This window comes from Oratosquilla oratoria, chromosome 41, assembly GCF_046742065.1.
Source record: "Oratosquilla oratoria isolate Oo_2021 chromosome 41, ASM4674206v1, whole genome shotgun sequence".
NCBI lineage: Eukaryota > Metazoa > Arthropoda > Malacostraca > Stomatopoda > Squillidae > Oratosquilla > Oratosquilla oratoria.
This window is the reverse complement of record NC_134817.1, coordinates 5,230,263-5,247,500: the sequence shown is the minus strand read 5'-3', so window position 1 is coordinate 5,247,500 and position 17,238 is coordinate 5,230,263. Positions and strand designations below refer to the sequence as shown.

General features: G+C 39.1%; 1 protein-coding gene across 1 annotated transcript in view; it reads left to right on the top strand.

Moving 5' to 3' along the window:
- Positions 1 to 17,238, top strand: part of LOC143020906 (DNA-dependent protein kinase catalytic subunit-like) — a 98,861-nt gene that overhangs the window by 22,237 nt on the left and 59,386 nt on the right. The window contains exons 11-20 of the mRNA XM_076177812.1: positions 41 to 159; positions 959 to 1,039; positions 3,461 to 3,658; positions 5,575 to 5,745; positions 5,955 to 6,105; positions 7,306 to 7,412; positions 8,712 to 8,904; positions 10,826 to 10,936; positions 12,432 to 12,625; positions 13,368 to 13,548. Coding sequence (XP_076033927.1) covers positions 41 to 159; positions 959 to 1,039; positions 3,461 to 3,658; positions 5,575 to 5,745; positions 5,955 to 6,105; positions 7,306 to 7,412; positions 8,712 to 8,904; positions 10,826 to 10,936; positions 12,432 to 12,625; positions 13,368 to 13,548 — 1,506 coding nt within the window. The remainder of the gene's footprint in view (positions 1 to 40; positions 160 to 958; positions 1,040 to 3,460; positions 3,659 to 5,574; positions 5,746 to 5,954; positions 6,106 to 7,305; positions 7,413 to 8,711; positions 8,905 to 10,825; positions 10,937 to 12,431; positions 12,626 to 13,367; positions 13,549 to 17,238) is intronic.

Here is a 17,238-nt window from a genome sequence, read left to right as displayed (position 1 = left end):
CTTCTGTGTGCTGTTTGCAATTTTTTTTTTTTTTTTCAAGGACTGCCCCAAGCAAAAGTGGTCGAACTAGGAGTTCGGCTGTATCATGTATTCATCGAGTGCATTCTACAAATCAGTCAGAAGTTGAATTTGGAGACTGAGAAGAAGGGATCCGATAAAGTGAGTTGAAAAATAGAATATCATTGCTGTAATTGAAACAATATTGTATTTATAAGAGAAAATGAAAAGAGAACATGATAGAAGAAAATTAAAATGTTCTGATAGAATGAGTGAACATAGGGTCAATTGTGGAGACCAGGTAATGGACCCTTTGGCACTTGTCATACTAAAAAGAGAAAGATTTATGGTGCGGAAGGCAGAGGTGGAGGGAGTAGACATGAGGGGACGACCAAGGATGAGATGGATGGATGAGGTAAAAGGGGCATTGGGAAAGAAGAGGGGAATGTTTGTTGAGGAAGGAAGGGAGAAGACAGAAGATGAGGGTGAGTGGAGAATGGTTGTGTGTTGATGATCTTGTGATGCATGGAAGGTAGTGGGTGGGGGAGGGTGGTGAGGGAGTATGTATGAATGATATTTTGACACAGTTTGAAGGGATTTCTCCCCATCTTCTCTTTTTTTGCATGAGGGAATGGAGAAGGGGTCACTGATTAAATGAAGCCGCCTTGCTCTGGATGTGCTGTGTCTTGCTACTTTGCTTCTGACCCAGGGGAGTGGGCGAGATGCAGGGATGACCTGTCATCCAGGAGGAGCCAAGAAAAGAGGGAAGGAGGGATGGTGAATGTGGGTGGAGTATGTTGGGATGAAATGGGTTGGAGTGAATTTATACATTTGACTTTGGCTACCTCCCTTGTAAGGGGGGAAAAGCCATTGTTATGTGTATATATGTATTATTTTTTAATCATTATAATTTTTAAATATTTTGTGTACAGTGAATAAGACAACAAATATTGTTTTCTAGGACAACAATGAGGTTGAGAATGAGGCAGCCATATCAGACCCTGTTACAGGTGTCACTGCCAAAGTACCCAAGGACATGCAGGTAAGACGTTATTTTGGGTTCAACCATCCTTAGCTCAACTACCTCCGAGGTGAATGAAATGATTTTGCATCAGACAGGATTATCCCTTTTAATGCAAAAGGTTATAGTTGTCTCTGGGACCAGTGGCATGTATCTGCAGGTGGTGGCCCCATGACATGGACATCATAGAGAGTCATCACCCTGCCTCACATCTTCAGAACCCATCAAAGCTGTCAGTCCTGAAGGAGTATCATTTGGTCTCCAGAACAGGCTGATGATCTCTGTCAAATTTGACTGTATTTTCTCCATTATTATTATTATTATTATTATTGTTATTGTTGTTGTTGTTGTTGTTGTTGTTGTTATATGTACAGTGCTCGACAAGGATGTACGAACGGTTAGCAAGCATGAGTGTTGAGGACTGTTTTTGCTAAAATGCACAATTTTATATTAAGAATTAGCATATAGTTGCATTATTTGACCTATTTTCTTTAAAATGTGCGATTTCCATGTAATTTGATCAAAGAGAAGTTATGTTTTTATCCTCTGCAAAATTACCGACAACAGCTATGAATACTGTCCGGTTTTTGCTGAAATGCACAATTTTTATGTAAAAAATTAGCATATGGTTCCATTATTTGACCTATTTTCTTTAAAATGTGTGATTTTCATTACCTATTTTCTTTAAAATGTGTGATTTTCATGTAATTTGATAAAAAAGAAGTTATGTTTTTATCCTCTGCAAACTTACCGACCACAGCTACGAATATCGTCCAGTTCATTAATAGCCGACCAAACTCGAACAAGAACAGTTTTTGCAGAAATGCATGATTGTATATAAAAAATTAGCATATGGTTGCATTATTTGACCTATTTTCTTTAAAATGTGTGATTTCCATGTAATTTCATCAAAGAGAAGTTACGTTTTTATCCTCAGCAAAATTGATAACCACAGCTATGAATACCGTCCGACGACTTTTGCTGAAATGCACGATTGGTCAAATTACATGAAAATCACACATTTTAAAGAAAATAGTTGAAATAATTTAACTATATGCAATCTATTACACTAATAACACAATAGTAAGAAACTTAATAGAGTGTAGTTTGATCCATACCACCAGTGATCATAGATGGTGGGCTGGACGAATCGTAGCTGTGGTTGGTAATTTTGCAGAGGATAAAAGCGTAACTTCTCTTTGATCAAATTACATGGAAATCACACATTTTAAAGAAAATAGGTTAAATGATACAACCATATGCTAATTTTTTATATAAAATTGTGCATTTGAACAAAAACCATCATTGTTTAGTTGAGGTCGGCAATTAGTGAGTCGGACGGTATGTGGTTGGTAATTTTGTAGAGGATAAAAATGTAATTTCTCTTTGATCAAATTACATGGAAATCACACATTTTAAAGAAAGTAGGTCAAATAATACAACCATATGCTAATTTTTTATATAAAATGTGCATTTCAGCAAAAACAGTCCTCAACACTCCTCATCACTCATTCTCGCTAACCGTTCGTACATCCTTGTCGAGCACTGTATATATATATATATATATATATATATATATATATATATATATATATATATATATATATATATATATATATATATATATATATATATATATATATATATATATATATATGTATATATAATATATATTATAAATATATATATATATATATATATATATATATTAATATATATATATATATGTATATATATATATACACACATTTATATATATAGATATATATATATATATATATATTTATTTACAAGGCATTGACATTCAGTGACTGTTTCTCTTATCCTAAATTGGTTACATAGAAACAACCCCATATTAATGAGACACAGACAACACTCCAGTTGTTCTATCTAGAGGTCTGTGTTAGGATACAAGAACTATTACCAGCTACTGTGGAACTTTGGGATTTCAGTCAATGAAACTTGAGGCAGTAATTATTATTTTGTTGTATTTGATAACATGTTTATACACACGTGGATGTTGATATAATCTTGGCAAGCATGTTGGACAAACAGTGAGTTCATATAACCATTGCAAGTTTGGTAGTCAGGAAAACAATGACACTGACATTGGGAGATAAGAACTTGATGAATGGTAGCCTGACTCCGGCAAGAATACTACAAGGGTATACAGACAGAAATCCCGAATTAGTGAATCCATTATCCCCGTTTTTGCATAAATCCCCTAGCTCCAACAAAGGCACTTATGCCGAGTTGTCTTACAGTTATTTGCATCATACTTTTCATTGACCAAAACCACCCTGATTCTTGCGCACCTTGGACTTTGCAACTTTGTGTTTATCTTCTTCAATACCAGTCCTTTCAGCAGTTTACTCATCCTGGATGCTAACCATGAGTAAAGGTATCCTTGTGACATTTCTGTTTTTTTTTTTCTCTTTCCAGGTATACATGAATCTTGTGTCTCTTTTCACTGATAATCTACCATTGCAATGTGAACATCAGCTGAGTAGACATATCCCAGCCCTCTGCCACCATTTCATTCGCCTGTCATCTGTCCAGCCTTTGGTGGCTGGTCACTACTCCATGATTGCAACTACCCTTGCAAATGCAAAAAAGACTCCATTCTTCAAGAGGACTGAGGTATGTATGTATGTACTTGCACTGTGTGTGTTATATGTATATATATGGGGGGAAGAATGCTGCTACCATGTTTCTATGCTTGTCAGAGAAGGCATCTAAATGGAATAGAGTGAGGAGATTTAAGGACTAAGGATCCTCATTCAGCATTTTTCTGTTGGGAAAAGTAAATTCACAAAAGGATCTTGGAGGAGGCCTCTAACTAGAACATGAGAAATTGGGCCATTAGATGTATATGAATGTGTTATGGATGAAAGCTAAAGGAAAGACATTGTTAGTAATGGCTTGTGAGAAGAAAGATGGATGTGTTAGTGTTGAGTGAAATAAAATTGAAAGGGAAAGGTGAGTTGGAGTTTGGGAGTATGATGAGTGGGATGTCAGGAGGTAAGGGGTGGAAGGAGTGGCACTATTGGTAAGTGTGCATGGTGGAGTGGAAAGAAGTGTCTTGGAGGATAATGTGGGTGAAGTTGAGATTGGTATAGGAGATATGGGTATTTGTCAATTCATATAGACTCTCATAGTACATACATGAATATAGTAAGGGCTTTAGGCTTTTTCTCCCTTACAAGGGAGGTAGCCAAAGTTAAAAGGCATAATTCCACTCCCACCCATTTCATTCCCATCCACTCCACTCCCATTCACCACCCCTCCCTCCCCCTTTTCTTGGCTACCGGATGACGGGTCAAACCCTGCATCTTGCCCACTGCCCTGGACCAGAAGCAATGCCGTAAGACACAGCACATAGTAAGCACACACTCTCATAGTAAGACATATTTGAGACATTCTTGGGAAGTGGTAAGGCTGTCTTTTGGGCTTTCATGAATTTTGAGAAGGCATATGGCAGAGTTGACAGAGAGGTGTTATGTGTTGCAAATGTATGGAATAGGGGCAAGTCTGTTGAAGGTGGTATAAAAAGAATGGAGCAGTAAAGTTTGTGTGAGGTTCAGGAATGTAGAGAGTGATTGGTTTCAAATGAAGGTAGGGCTGCACTAGGGTTGTGTAATGTCATCCTGGTTGTTTAGGGTATGTATGGATGGGGTGGTGAGGAAGGTAAACAAGAGGGTCCTAGGGAGGGAAGTGGGACATGAACTAGTTGCTTGTGGATGGTATTATAATTGTAGTTCAGTTGGAGGATAGCATGAAGCAGTTATTGGTGAAGTCTGGGAGGAAATAGAGAAGGAAGCTGAAGGTTAAAAAAAAACTAAATAGATTGATGAGATGTACAAGGTTGATTGTGTTGGTGGGTTGGAGGTGAGATCAAAGGGTGAGTCTGAAGGAAGTGGAGAACTTTAAGGATTTGGGGTCATATTTAGCAGAGAATAGGGGAGTTGGAGGTGGTGTAGATGAATTGTAGAGTAAGTAAAGTAATGAAATTTCTTGGATGTTAATGAAAAGTCATAAGAAATAGTTATCTGGGGATGAACTGTGAGAAAATATATAAGGGAGTGATTGTGACAAGATTATTGTTTGGAGCATAGACTGGGAATATGATCAGTCATGAAACAGTTCTTCAGTCGGTTGTCCCAGATCTCTCTTGGATAAGGCCCACAGCCCTCAGGTAACCAGCAATAGCCACAGAATGGGCCCATAAGTTACTCAAGGAAGAAGTATTATGCTGTTTGAGTATGGTTAAGGTAGAGTTATTCATTTCTGTGGCCAGGCCTATTCTGTATTGGTGTTGTTTTAGTGCTGGATGGTGACCTTAACATAGTCATGCTCATGTGGTTCTTGGTTCCTGTGGGAAGGAATTTGTATATGAGGCAAATGTCTGAAAGGGTATGATGGAGTAGCAGGTTAGACAGTTTGTCTTGAAGTACTTGTCATGTGGTTTGAATATGAATATGTTTTCATATGGATGCGCTGTGTGATACTTATTTTTTTGACCTTGCATTTGCAGACTAAAATTTCTTACATTTCAGGATGTACAGAGTGCTACAACTATTGATTTACTGACAAGCTTCACAAAAGATATACTGCACCGTTGTAGGCAGTACCGTGATCAATTATTGGCAGAGAGTTTGAAACTTGTCCTTCACTTGCCTGTTTGTATTGTTAAAAAACTATTCCCGCAATTGATATCACCACTACAGGTAAGTTAAATAGGTCTTTTATGTTACTGTAGCTTGGAGGACATTTGTTCACTATCATTGACAGAATGTATTTATACCGTAATTCTGAACTTAAATTGATTTTAAAATATTCTGTCATTTCCTATTTTTATTTCTATATTAAGTGTGTGTTTCATTGATATTGTTACTCCAGTGAGTAGTATGCTAAAATTATTTGCATAAATCTTCAGACAGCCCTGGTAATGGGTATGAGCTACCTGCCCCTTGCTGAGGTGTGCATTAGTGCCCTACAGTCATGGGTGCACCTCCTTGATGAAGAAATTCTTCATGAGCACTTGCCCAATGTTCTTCCTCTCCTTCTGCCATATCTAAGGTCACAAGGTAAGTTTGAGGTCAAGCCTTTCTGGATTATAGTGTATTATAACTGTTTATGGATAGTAAAGGGGCACTGTGCTAGCCTTCCAATAGGGGGGGAAGTTTATGAAGTTAAATCATATCATCATCATCATCAATAGTTACTTGCCATGAGAACACAGTAGTAGGATTCTACTTTCTTCTTCTGGGTGGGGGGGAATGGGGGAATCAATCAATCTGTCTGTTATCCCAGTTTTCTTGTAGGAGATCCATGGCTCCCAGGTAACCAGTAACAGGCACCAGACCATGAGTCACTTATGATTCTGCCTGGAGGTTGTTGCAGGTTACCTGAAGGCTGCAGGTCTGCTGCAAGAAAGACTAGGGGTAATAGATTGATTGACTGATTATATGAAGATATGTAGTGTTGTTGTCTATGGATTGTTAGTGGTGGGGATTGTAGTATGTGGTGGTCTGTGTTTTCTCTGTGGTGGGTGCATCTGGAGCAGTTTGAATCTGTGGCCAGGCCTAACTTATGGTGCTAAATGGTCACTCAGGATGCTCCCTAGCCGATTGGGTTAGGGCATTGATACTTGCAATGGAGGTTGAGGTGATGGTGGTTCGAACCCTGCCACTGGCGAGTTGAACTAAGGGTATGGTTCATTAAATTCCATGCTACAAAGCCCTCTGTAAGGGGCATCATCCTAGCCTCCTTATAGGGGGAGTTTTATGACATGAAACCGAATCTTCACCATCAAATGGTCACTATTACTATGCGAATGTTCTGTGTCCTCTATGTGGTGGTTACATGTGGGGCAGGTTGAATTTGTAGCCAGGCCTATTCTGTGTTGGTAAATGGTCAATATTACTATGCAAATATTACTGCTGATAGGTCAGTATTACTATGCAAATGAAGACATGCAAGAGGTAAAATGAATGTTTAATATCCTTGTGATGCAGAGTGGGTGGACGTCAGTGTCGAAATGGAGTGTATTAATTAATATTTGTATCTTGCTTGTACTGAAAATACACACATGAATGGAGGTTGAAGGAGGCTTAAGCTTTCATATATTCTGATCATCATTGACACTATTGTGATTCTCAAAATGTCAGATGTACAATTCTCTTTCATGGAAATATGTACTTAGTAAATTGGCACTCTTTCATCTAATATTTATATCTAGCTTATTAAACTTATTAAGTCAAAATAAAAACAAATTACTGTTCTAGAGAGTGGTGGGGAGGCTGAAGTCCAAAGCCGGATCATCTCAGTCAAGATGTCACTTGCTCATCAAAGGAGAAAAGTGGACATGAAAAAGATCAAGGACAGCAAGAAGGTATTTAAATAAGAATTAGTATTCTCTTTCTTTCTCTTTCTCTATCTCCATCCCTCCCACACTCCACAATGCCTTTCTGTTAGCCCTGTCATATGCTTTCTCCAAATCTATGGCAACCCAAAAGATCCTTAACTTTTGTTAGGAGAATGCTTGCTCGCTACTAGTGGGTTAAAGCGTCGCTACTTGTGGTGAAGGTCAAGGTGATGGCAGTTTGAAACACTGCCACCAGTGAGTTGGACCAAGGGCACAGTTAGTTAAATTCAACACTACAAAGTCCTCTGTAAAGGGGACTGTCCTAACATCCTGGTAGGGGTAGTTTGTGATATTAAACCGAACCATCTTTTGCCTTTACTCGGAGGGAGGAAAGAGGGTGGAGGAGAGTGGAGTGTGATAGGGATGGAATGGGTGGGAGTGATTTCTATGCCTTTTTCTTTTTGGCTACCCCCCGTGTAAGGGGGAAAAAGCCTTTGGTATATGTATGTATGTATGTATGTTTTTTGGCTACCTCCCTTATAAGGGGAAAAAATCCTTTGGTATATATATATGTATATATCTTTTGCAAAACATACTCATTCTCCTGGTATCTCTCATTGTCACAGTAGTACATATCCCCTAGTTTTGGTTGTCAGGAACCAACAATGGGTGCTTGCAAGCGGTGGTCATGCAAGATAAATGTCAGAGAAAATACTCTCCCTACAGTTAGACCTCCCCAGCACCCTCACCTTTACCTGGAGGAGGTGCAGCCTCAATAGACATTACTTGGTCTCCAGACAAGGCCCAAGATTTCTATTTATCAACTGAAAGATGCAGATCTTCTGCAAGAGAGACCAGGGACAACAGATTGTTTATCAATGTCGATTTCATTTCTTCCACATTTTTTGCACTAGGAGAGTTGTTTGCGCCCTTCCTTCTGTATCTGTTAGATAGTGACATAAAAATAGTTTCACACTAATACAGCACAAATAACAGTCTAATATTTCTTCCCAGAATGATTATGGGAAATCCCAGGGAATTTTCCTAGCCAGTATGAGGCTGCAGGGTTTCAGTAAAATTGAGCACAACAATTACCATTCCAGATGCCACCAAACTATTTTATTCAGTCATGTGGGATGCCTATTTGTAGCAGAGAGGATAGAGTGACTACATTTAATTTTTTTTTTCTTCTTTTTTCTTTTTCTTTTTCTTTGAGGGTGGGTTTGTGTGTACCAACCCATTTATTCTGGTTGCCTCCAGGCATTTTTATTCAATTGCATGTGACCCTTCTGCTAATAAAGATGCTCATAATGTGTCCCCCATCAGGTTAACAAGACAGGGATGGCAAGGGTGCAGCTAGCAATTCTGCGTTTTATCGGCAGTCTGGATGCCCAGCTGAGTCTTGCAGTTATACCAACTGACACTGACGCTGTCACTGCACAGGCTGTGCGGTGGGACAAAAGGAAGCATGTGGTGATTCGTGTACCATTTGCAGATGTCAAGCCAGAAATGTACTTGGGTGAGTGACTTTTTCTCAGGTTTGGATATATACTCTCTTTATCTCTCTCCCTCCCTCCCCCTTCTCTCTCTCTCTCTCTCTCTCTCTCTCTCTCTCTCTCTCTCTCTCTCTCTCTCTCTCTCTCTCTCTCTCTCTCTCTCTCTCTCTCTCTCTCTCTCTCTCTCTCTCTCTCTCTCTCTCTCTCTATCTCTCTCTCTCTCTCTCTCTCTCTCTCTCTCTCTCTCTCTCTCTCTCTCTCTCTCTCTCTCTCTGTCTCTCTCTCTCTCTCTCTCTCTCTCTCTCTCTCTCTCTCTCTCTCTCTCTCTCTATATATATATATATATATATATATATATATATATATATATATATATATATATATATATATATATGTATATATATTTTTTTGTACAACACTGAATGGGTCCCAGTGATTAGAGATACATTGTTGCAACCACAATGCACTTTAATTCTAAGCCATCAAGGATGACGTACAGAAATTGAAATGTGGTACTGCCAAGGACTTGAACTCCAGCGTCCTCATGACAAGTGCAGCAGTGACTTACCAACTAGGCTATCTTGATAGCCTAGTTGGTAAGTCTCTGCCACACTTGTCATGAGGATGTTGGGGTTCAAGTCCTTGGCAGTACCACATTTCATTTTCTGCATGTTGGCCTTTGATGGCTTAGAATTAAAGTGCATTGTGGTTGTTAATATATACATATATATATATATATATATATATATATATATATATATATATATATATATAATATATATATATATATATATATATATATATATATATATATATAAATTTCATTAAAAGTGATGGCTAATCATGCATTTATTATTTTCTTGAAAATATTTACGATGACAGGGTAAACAGGAAGGAACTGCCTTATACACCCATCACATATAGGTACTTGTCATTGGTTTCTGAGTTAGAATAAGGAAATTGAAATGTCAGTAATGAGAAGCAGAGTAAGAGGTAAGTGAGAACAGATGAGAGAAAGAGAAATCAAAGATGCATGGGCAAAGTTGCTAAAGGAAATAATGAAACCTATTGATGTGAATGCAGAGATGATAATAGGGCTGAGAGGTTGGTTGATAAGGGTGTATTTACCTAATTCCTAATTGTAGTATACCGGAAAGGAGCAATGTTTGTGGGGTTTCTGTCTCTTACTCTCCAATATATCATGCCTAGTGAATGGAGAATGGTTGTATATGGATGATGTTGTGATGCATGAGGTGGAATGGGTGGGGGGATGGGGGGGTGAGTTAGTATGTGTGAGCAAAATTTGACGCAGCCCGAAGGGATTTCTCCCCATCTTCTCCATTTATGCATGGGGGGACGGAGAGGGCGGGTCGCCAATTTAATGAAGCAGCCTTGCTGTAGATGTGCTGTGCCTTGTGAAACTGCCTCTGACCCAGGGCAGTGGACAAGGTGCAGGGATGACCCGTCATCCAGGAGGTGCTAAGATGGGAGGGAGGGTGGAGGGGAGAGAGTGTATTTAGGGATGGAATGGTTGGGAATGATTTTATGCCTTTTTCTTTTTGGCTACCTCCCTTGTAAGGGGGAAAAGGCCTTGATATATGTATGTATGTAGTTTTAAATTCATGTATGGTTCCAACTTACACTATATCCTTATTTTCCCAATGGTCATACTTACATTTTAATTCATGTTTTGCTTTTAGCTTGGGCTATTTCACCTTTTAAACTGGTCCAAGTGTTTATGCATCTAAATAGTAGTTGAATATTGCTGTGAGAGCTAATTTTGCTATTGGTCCTATCTGTTTCAAGTGGTAGTTTTATATTTTCTCTTGGCCTTTTTGCATGGAAGTTTTTGAGATTATGGTTATTTTTCTATTTTGTTGGAAAAATGTAAAGTAGTTTCTTTGCCCTCCATGCTCAACCAAATAACTGTAATGATATTTTCAGATGAGTTCTTGCCCAGAGTTGTTGATTTGGCCACGAGCTCAAGTGACAGACAGACTAAAGTAGCCTCTTGTGAACTTCTCCACAGTATAATTATTGTCATGATAGGCTGTGGTAAGTTTGCTGTCAATTTGATTTTATTCTATTTATTTTGCTTTTATTCTATTTTACTTTTTATTTATCTATATAGGAGAAGTCAAAAAAAGAGGGAGGAAGAGGTGGTGAATGGGTGTGGAGTATGTGGGGATGAAATGGGTGGGAGTGGATTTATGACTTTGACTTTGGCTACCTCCCTTGTAAGGGGGAAAAATCCATTTATATATGTACTTATGTATTTTATTTTATTTACTTTTTTAAGTTGTTGCAAGGTATTGTGAAGTTGCAGGTGTTCCAGTCACTAAACCTCAAGGCAGCAATTATTATTACTATTATTATTATTATGATGATGATGATGATGATGATAATGATGATGATTGATGATGATGATGGAAGAGGGTGGAGGGGAGGGGAGTAAATAGGGAAGGAATGGCTGGGAGGGGTTCTTATGCCTTTGTTTTTTTGGCTGCCTCCCGTATAAGGGGGAAAGGAACCTTTGGTATATGTATGTACACTAAACCCTCGATTTAATGGACAAATGCATGCAGACCCTTGTCCATTATATGCAAAAGTCCGTTATTTGAAAATCGGGTCTCTCCATTACCAATACTGGATACTGGACATAAGTCCATTAGGTTTCGGAGTGCACATACATATTAGATATGTAATAAAAAGCTACAGTACATATGTATAATGATGTACATTACATATAAAGAAGAAATTGAATCATTTCTTACCTTAAATCTAGTTGCTGCTATTTACATATGTACAGTACAGGATCTCCATTGGATCAATAGTGCCAGCCAGGGACAAATTTTAATTTTACGGACTTTGTCCGGTACTATTTGACTGTTACTACTGGACACCTATCGGTCAAATTTTCATTTTACAGACTTTGGTATTTTACTGTTACTACCGGACACCTATCGGACAAATTTTCATTTTACGGACTTTGTCCGGAATTTCACTGTTACTACCGGACACACAGTTTTGTCCGCTAAATCGAAAGTCCGAAAATTCGAGGTCTGCTAAATCAAGGGTTGAGCGTATTATTATTATTTTGGCTACCTCCTGTATAAGGGGGGAAAAAGCCTTTGGTATATGTATGTATGTATTTTTTGATAAATTGGTGGGGGTATTATTTAATGAATCAATAAGGGTAAACCAGCTTGGGCTTTTAACCCCTGCCATGGAGGTGTTGTGTCTTGCTGCATTATCTCTGAACTGAGCAGTGGGTGGAAGACAAGGATGACTTTTCATCCACAAGGTATGAATTTGGGGGTATGCTTTGATTTGGCAGTCCCTTAATAAAGGGGAAGGGCCTTTGGTATGTATGGCATTATGTAATGACATGTACAATTTGCAGCAGCAATTCAGTAATGCATTTGATGGTACCATTGACTATGGTAGTGACTGACAGATAAGACTGTAATAGACATAAAGTTTGTACTGCCAAAATTCAGTTTTTTTATGAAATCTTGTGTAGTTTAAACAACTCTTTTGTTTTCTCCAGGTACTCACCCCAATGCCAAACCTATGCCAGGACTCTACCAGCACGTGTTCCCTGCGCTCCTGCGTTTATCTTGTGATCCCGACCATGTGACGCGCCAGCTATTCTTTCCACTCATGTTCCAGAGTATCCATTGGTTTACTAAAAACAGAAGTTTTGAACATCCACACACAGCAAAGCTCTTGGAGGCTATTATGGTGAGTTGGTGGGAAGATGTAGCTCATTTCCACAAGATACTCAGCAGTTACTGTTACCTGCCCCAACACTCTTAAGCACATAGGGCAAGGGCGATGGTTTCAGCCGCAGCAACTTGCTTCCTGGTGTAGGCTCTTCATATCTCTCTCTCACACTCACTCTGCACACTATCTCACACTCTTGTGCACACTCTTGTGCACACTCTCACTATCTTGCACACTCACTCTCTCGCACACTCTCACTCTCTCGTACCCTTACTCTCTTGCACATTTGTACTCTCTTGCACACTCTCTATCTCTCCATCTCACTCTCTCTCTCTCCATCTCTCTCTCTCTCCATCTCACTCTCTCTCTCTCCATCTCACTCTCTCTCTCTCCATCTCACTCTCTCTCTCTCTCCATCTCTCTCTCTCTCTCTCTCTCTCTCTCTCAATCTCTCTCTCTCTCTCTCTCACTCTCTCTCTCTCTCTCTCTCTCTCTCTCTCTCTCTCTCTCTCTCTCTCTCTCTCTCTCTCTCTCTCTCTCTCTCTCTCTCTCTCTCTCTCTCTCTCTCTCTCTCTCTCTCTCTCTCTCTCTCTCTCTCTCTCTCTCTCTCTCTCTCTCTCTCTCTCTCTCTCTCTCTCTCCAGTCACATAACTTCATGTTGCATTAATGTTTGGGTTTTGAAAATTTATGTTGGTCACTGGTTCAAGTCATTATTCTGTAAATTATGTTTCTTCGCCAAAATGTATTTATTTTCCAACAGGATGGCTTAGTTAACCCGAGTGAACCAGCTTTGAGGGACATAAGTGGACAGTGTTTGTCAGAGTTCGTCAAATGGTCACGGAAACAGTGCCTTGAAAAGGGAAAGGCATCGGAAAATATGAAGTCGATTCTCAAACGTATATTCTCCCTGTGCAAACACCCAAGTGCCTTCAATCGCTTAGGTAAGGAAGAGTGCTTGCCTGCAGGATGCCATTATTTACCCAAGTGTATGTTTGTCCCCATCTGGGGTATTGGCTGCATGTTATTGTGGGGTTAAAAACTGCTCAGTAGCATGCAGCTGATACTTTAGGGCCTATATTGGGTGCTCCAATGGATCAGAGTCACATATTATGCCTGTGATAGAGGAAATTTCTATTCATAGATGATATAGTTTTATGTCACAGACTCCCCCCTATCGGAAGGCTAGGATGTTGCCCCTTACAGAGGACTTTGTGGTGTGGAATTTAATGAACCATGCCCTTGGTTCAACTCTGCTGATGGCAGGGTTTGAACCACCATCACTTCGACCTTTGTCACAAGAAATGATGCCCTAACCCACTCCCTCTGTTATGCTGTCACCCCACACTTAATACTGTCCTTTACCACTTCTCTGATTATTAATTCCTTTTTCATCAATCCAATTTGCTGCCATCCTCTCCTCTTGTACATCTTATCACCTTAACCCCTTCGATACGATGACACCTACGTAGGCGTCATGAGGAGCAAGTGGGTACACGAGGATGCCGATGTCAGCGTCTTGATTATATATATTATAGTTGTACCTGCGTGACCCCCATACTCTGTAAACTGGCTTCATCATATTTTCTATGGTTATCAAAATTCATGGGTGAAAGAGAACGAGCAATACAGCGGTAACTTTATTTTTTATAATGTGAGTATTATGACGCAACATCGCATGTCTGGCAGCTAATGCTGCCCGTGAGATTTTGGCCTGAGTGAAGGGGTTAAATTTACCAACATTTATCTTCGACTTCCTTCTTTCGCACACCTTCCCAAACTAGGTCAGTAACTTCCTTAATACCTCCTCTGATCCCGCTACAAGTGCAGTGTCATCAGCAAACAACAACTGGCTTATCTCCCATTTTTCTTCATTTTCTGTAACCATCTCCAATTCCAGGCCCATTACCCTTGCGTTTACCTCGGAAACCACCCCATCCACATATAAATTGAACAGCAAAGGCAACATAATGCACCCCTGGTGAAGTCTTACCTTTACTTCAAACCACTCGCTCTCCATTTCTAATTCTAACACAGGCTCTACTACTCTAAAAAAACTCTTGACTGCTTTTAACAGCTTATCTCCTCTCCCATGTATCTGCAATACTTCTCACAGTGCCTTCCTGTCTACCCTGTCATAAACCTTTTCCAAATGCATAAAGGCCCAAAGAACCTCCTTACCTTTTCCTAAAACTTTCTCATATATCTGCCTTACCACAAAAATCTGATCCATGCAACCCCTACCTGTCCTTAGCCCACCCTATTCCTCGCTAATTACTTCCTCTGTTCCTCTTCTAATCCTCTCAATCAAAACCCTTCCATAAACCTTCCCAACTACACTCAACAAACTGATCTCTCAGAAACTACTACACTCACACTTGTCCCCTTTTCCCTTGTAAAGTGGAACTATGCAGGCATTCCTCCAGTCCTCCAGTACTCTACCTTCTTTTTTATATATCTATTTCACAGGAGTGCTAGGCAGAGGTTTGGAGTTGGTTTAGAGGGACATGGGAGATGAACCAGTTGTTGCTTGCAGATGACACTATTTGTGGCTGATTTTGAGAGGCTGAGGCATTTGATGATTGAGATTGGAAGGGTGGGAGACTAGAAGCAGAGGAGAGTTTTAGGTGTTTGAAGACATTTGTGAAAGTGAATAGAAGAGTGGATGGTTTTAGGGTGTAATTTTGATGGGTGTAGGGTGGATGTTTGTTTTGATTTGGCCACTCCCTTTATAAAAGGGAGAAGGCCCTTTGCTATGTACAGTGCTCAACAAGGATGTATGAACGGTTAGTGAGAATGAGTGATGACGAGTGTTGAGGACTGTTTTTGCTGAAATGCATAATTTTATATAAAAATAGCATATGGTTGCATTATTTGACCTATTTTCTTTAAAATGTGTGATTTCCATGTAATTTGATCAAAAAGAAGTTACGTTTGTATCCTCTACAAAATTACCAACCACATACCGTCCGATTCACTAATTGCCGACCTCAACCAAACAATGACGGTTTTTGCTCAAATGCACAACTTTATATAAAAAATTAGAATATGGTTGCATTATTTGACCTATTTTCTTTAAAATGTGTGATGTCCATGTAATTTGATCAAAGAGAAGTTACGTTTTTATCCTCTGCAAAATTACTGACAACACCTATGAATATCGTCCAGTTTTTGCTGAAATGCACAATTTTATATAAAAAATTAGCATATGGTTGCATTATTTGACCTATTTTCTTTAAAATGTGTGATTTTCATGCAATTTGATCAAAGGCAAGTTACGATTTATCCTCTGCAAAATTGCTGACCCACTTGCTTATAGTCGACCAAACTCGAACAAGAATGGTTTTTGCTGAAATGCTTTGATCAAATTACAGACGCTCCTCTACTTACGTTCATTCGTCTTACATTTTTTCGATTTTACTTTTCTTTTGAACTAACTGTAAAAAAAAAAAAATTGTAAAAAATTTATTTTGAGTGAATTTTTTAGTTTAGCGCGCTCTCCGTAGTTCAAACGATACTTACGCCTGACGCTGCGTCCATTGTTCACATGTCACAAACAACAGACTGAACGTGCCTTGCCTCCTCCTCCTCCTCCTCCTCCTCCTCCTCCTCCTCCTCCTCCTCCTCCTCCTCCTCCTCCTCCTCCTCCTCCTCCTCCTCCCCCCCCTCCTCCTCCTCCTCCCCCTCCTCCTCCACCATCTCAATTTATGTTGCTTGAAATTAATGTTATCATTTTACAATGTTATGTGTATAATTAATGATTTAGGGGTGTTTTATGAGATACGGTAATAGAATTTACGGATGTATGGTACAGTAACAACTTACATTCATTTTCAACTTATGTTCGGCTGTTCGGAACGTAACTAAAACGTAAGTTGAGGAGAGTCTATACATGGAAATCACACATTTTAAAGAAAATAGGTCAAACAATGCAACTATATGCTAATTTTTTATATACTGTACAATCGTGCATTTCAGCAAAAACCATTCTTGTTCGAGTGGTCGGCTATTAATGAGTCAGACGATATTCGTAGCTGTGCTCGGTAAGTTTGCAGAGGATAAAAACATGACTTCTTTTTTATCAATTTACATGAAAATCACACATTTAAAGAAAATAGGTCAAATAATGCAGTCATATGCTATTTTTTATATAAAATCGTGCATTTCAGCAGAAACCGTCCTTGGTCGAGTTTGGTCGGCCATAAGTGAGTCGGACGGTATTCATAGCTGTTGTCAGTAATTTTGCAGAGGATAAAAACGTAACTTCTCTTTGATCAAATTGCATGGAAATCACAGATTTTAAAGAAAATAGGTAAAATAATGGAACCATATGCTAATCTTTTATATAAAATTGTGCATTTCAGCAAAAACCATTCTTCGAGTTTGGTCGAATATGAGCGAGCCGGTCGGCAATTTTGCAGAGGATAAAAACGTAACTTCTCTTTGATCAAATTACATCAAAATCACACATTTTAAAGAAAATAGGTCAAATAATGCAACCATATGCTAATTTTGTATATAAAGTTGTGCATTTCAGCAAAAACCGGACGGTATTCATAGCTGTTGTCAGTAATTTTGCAGAGGATAAAAACGTAATTTCTCTTTGATCAAATTACATGGACATCACACATTTT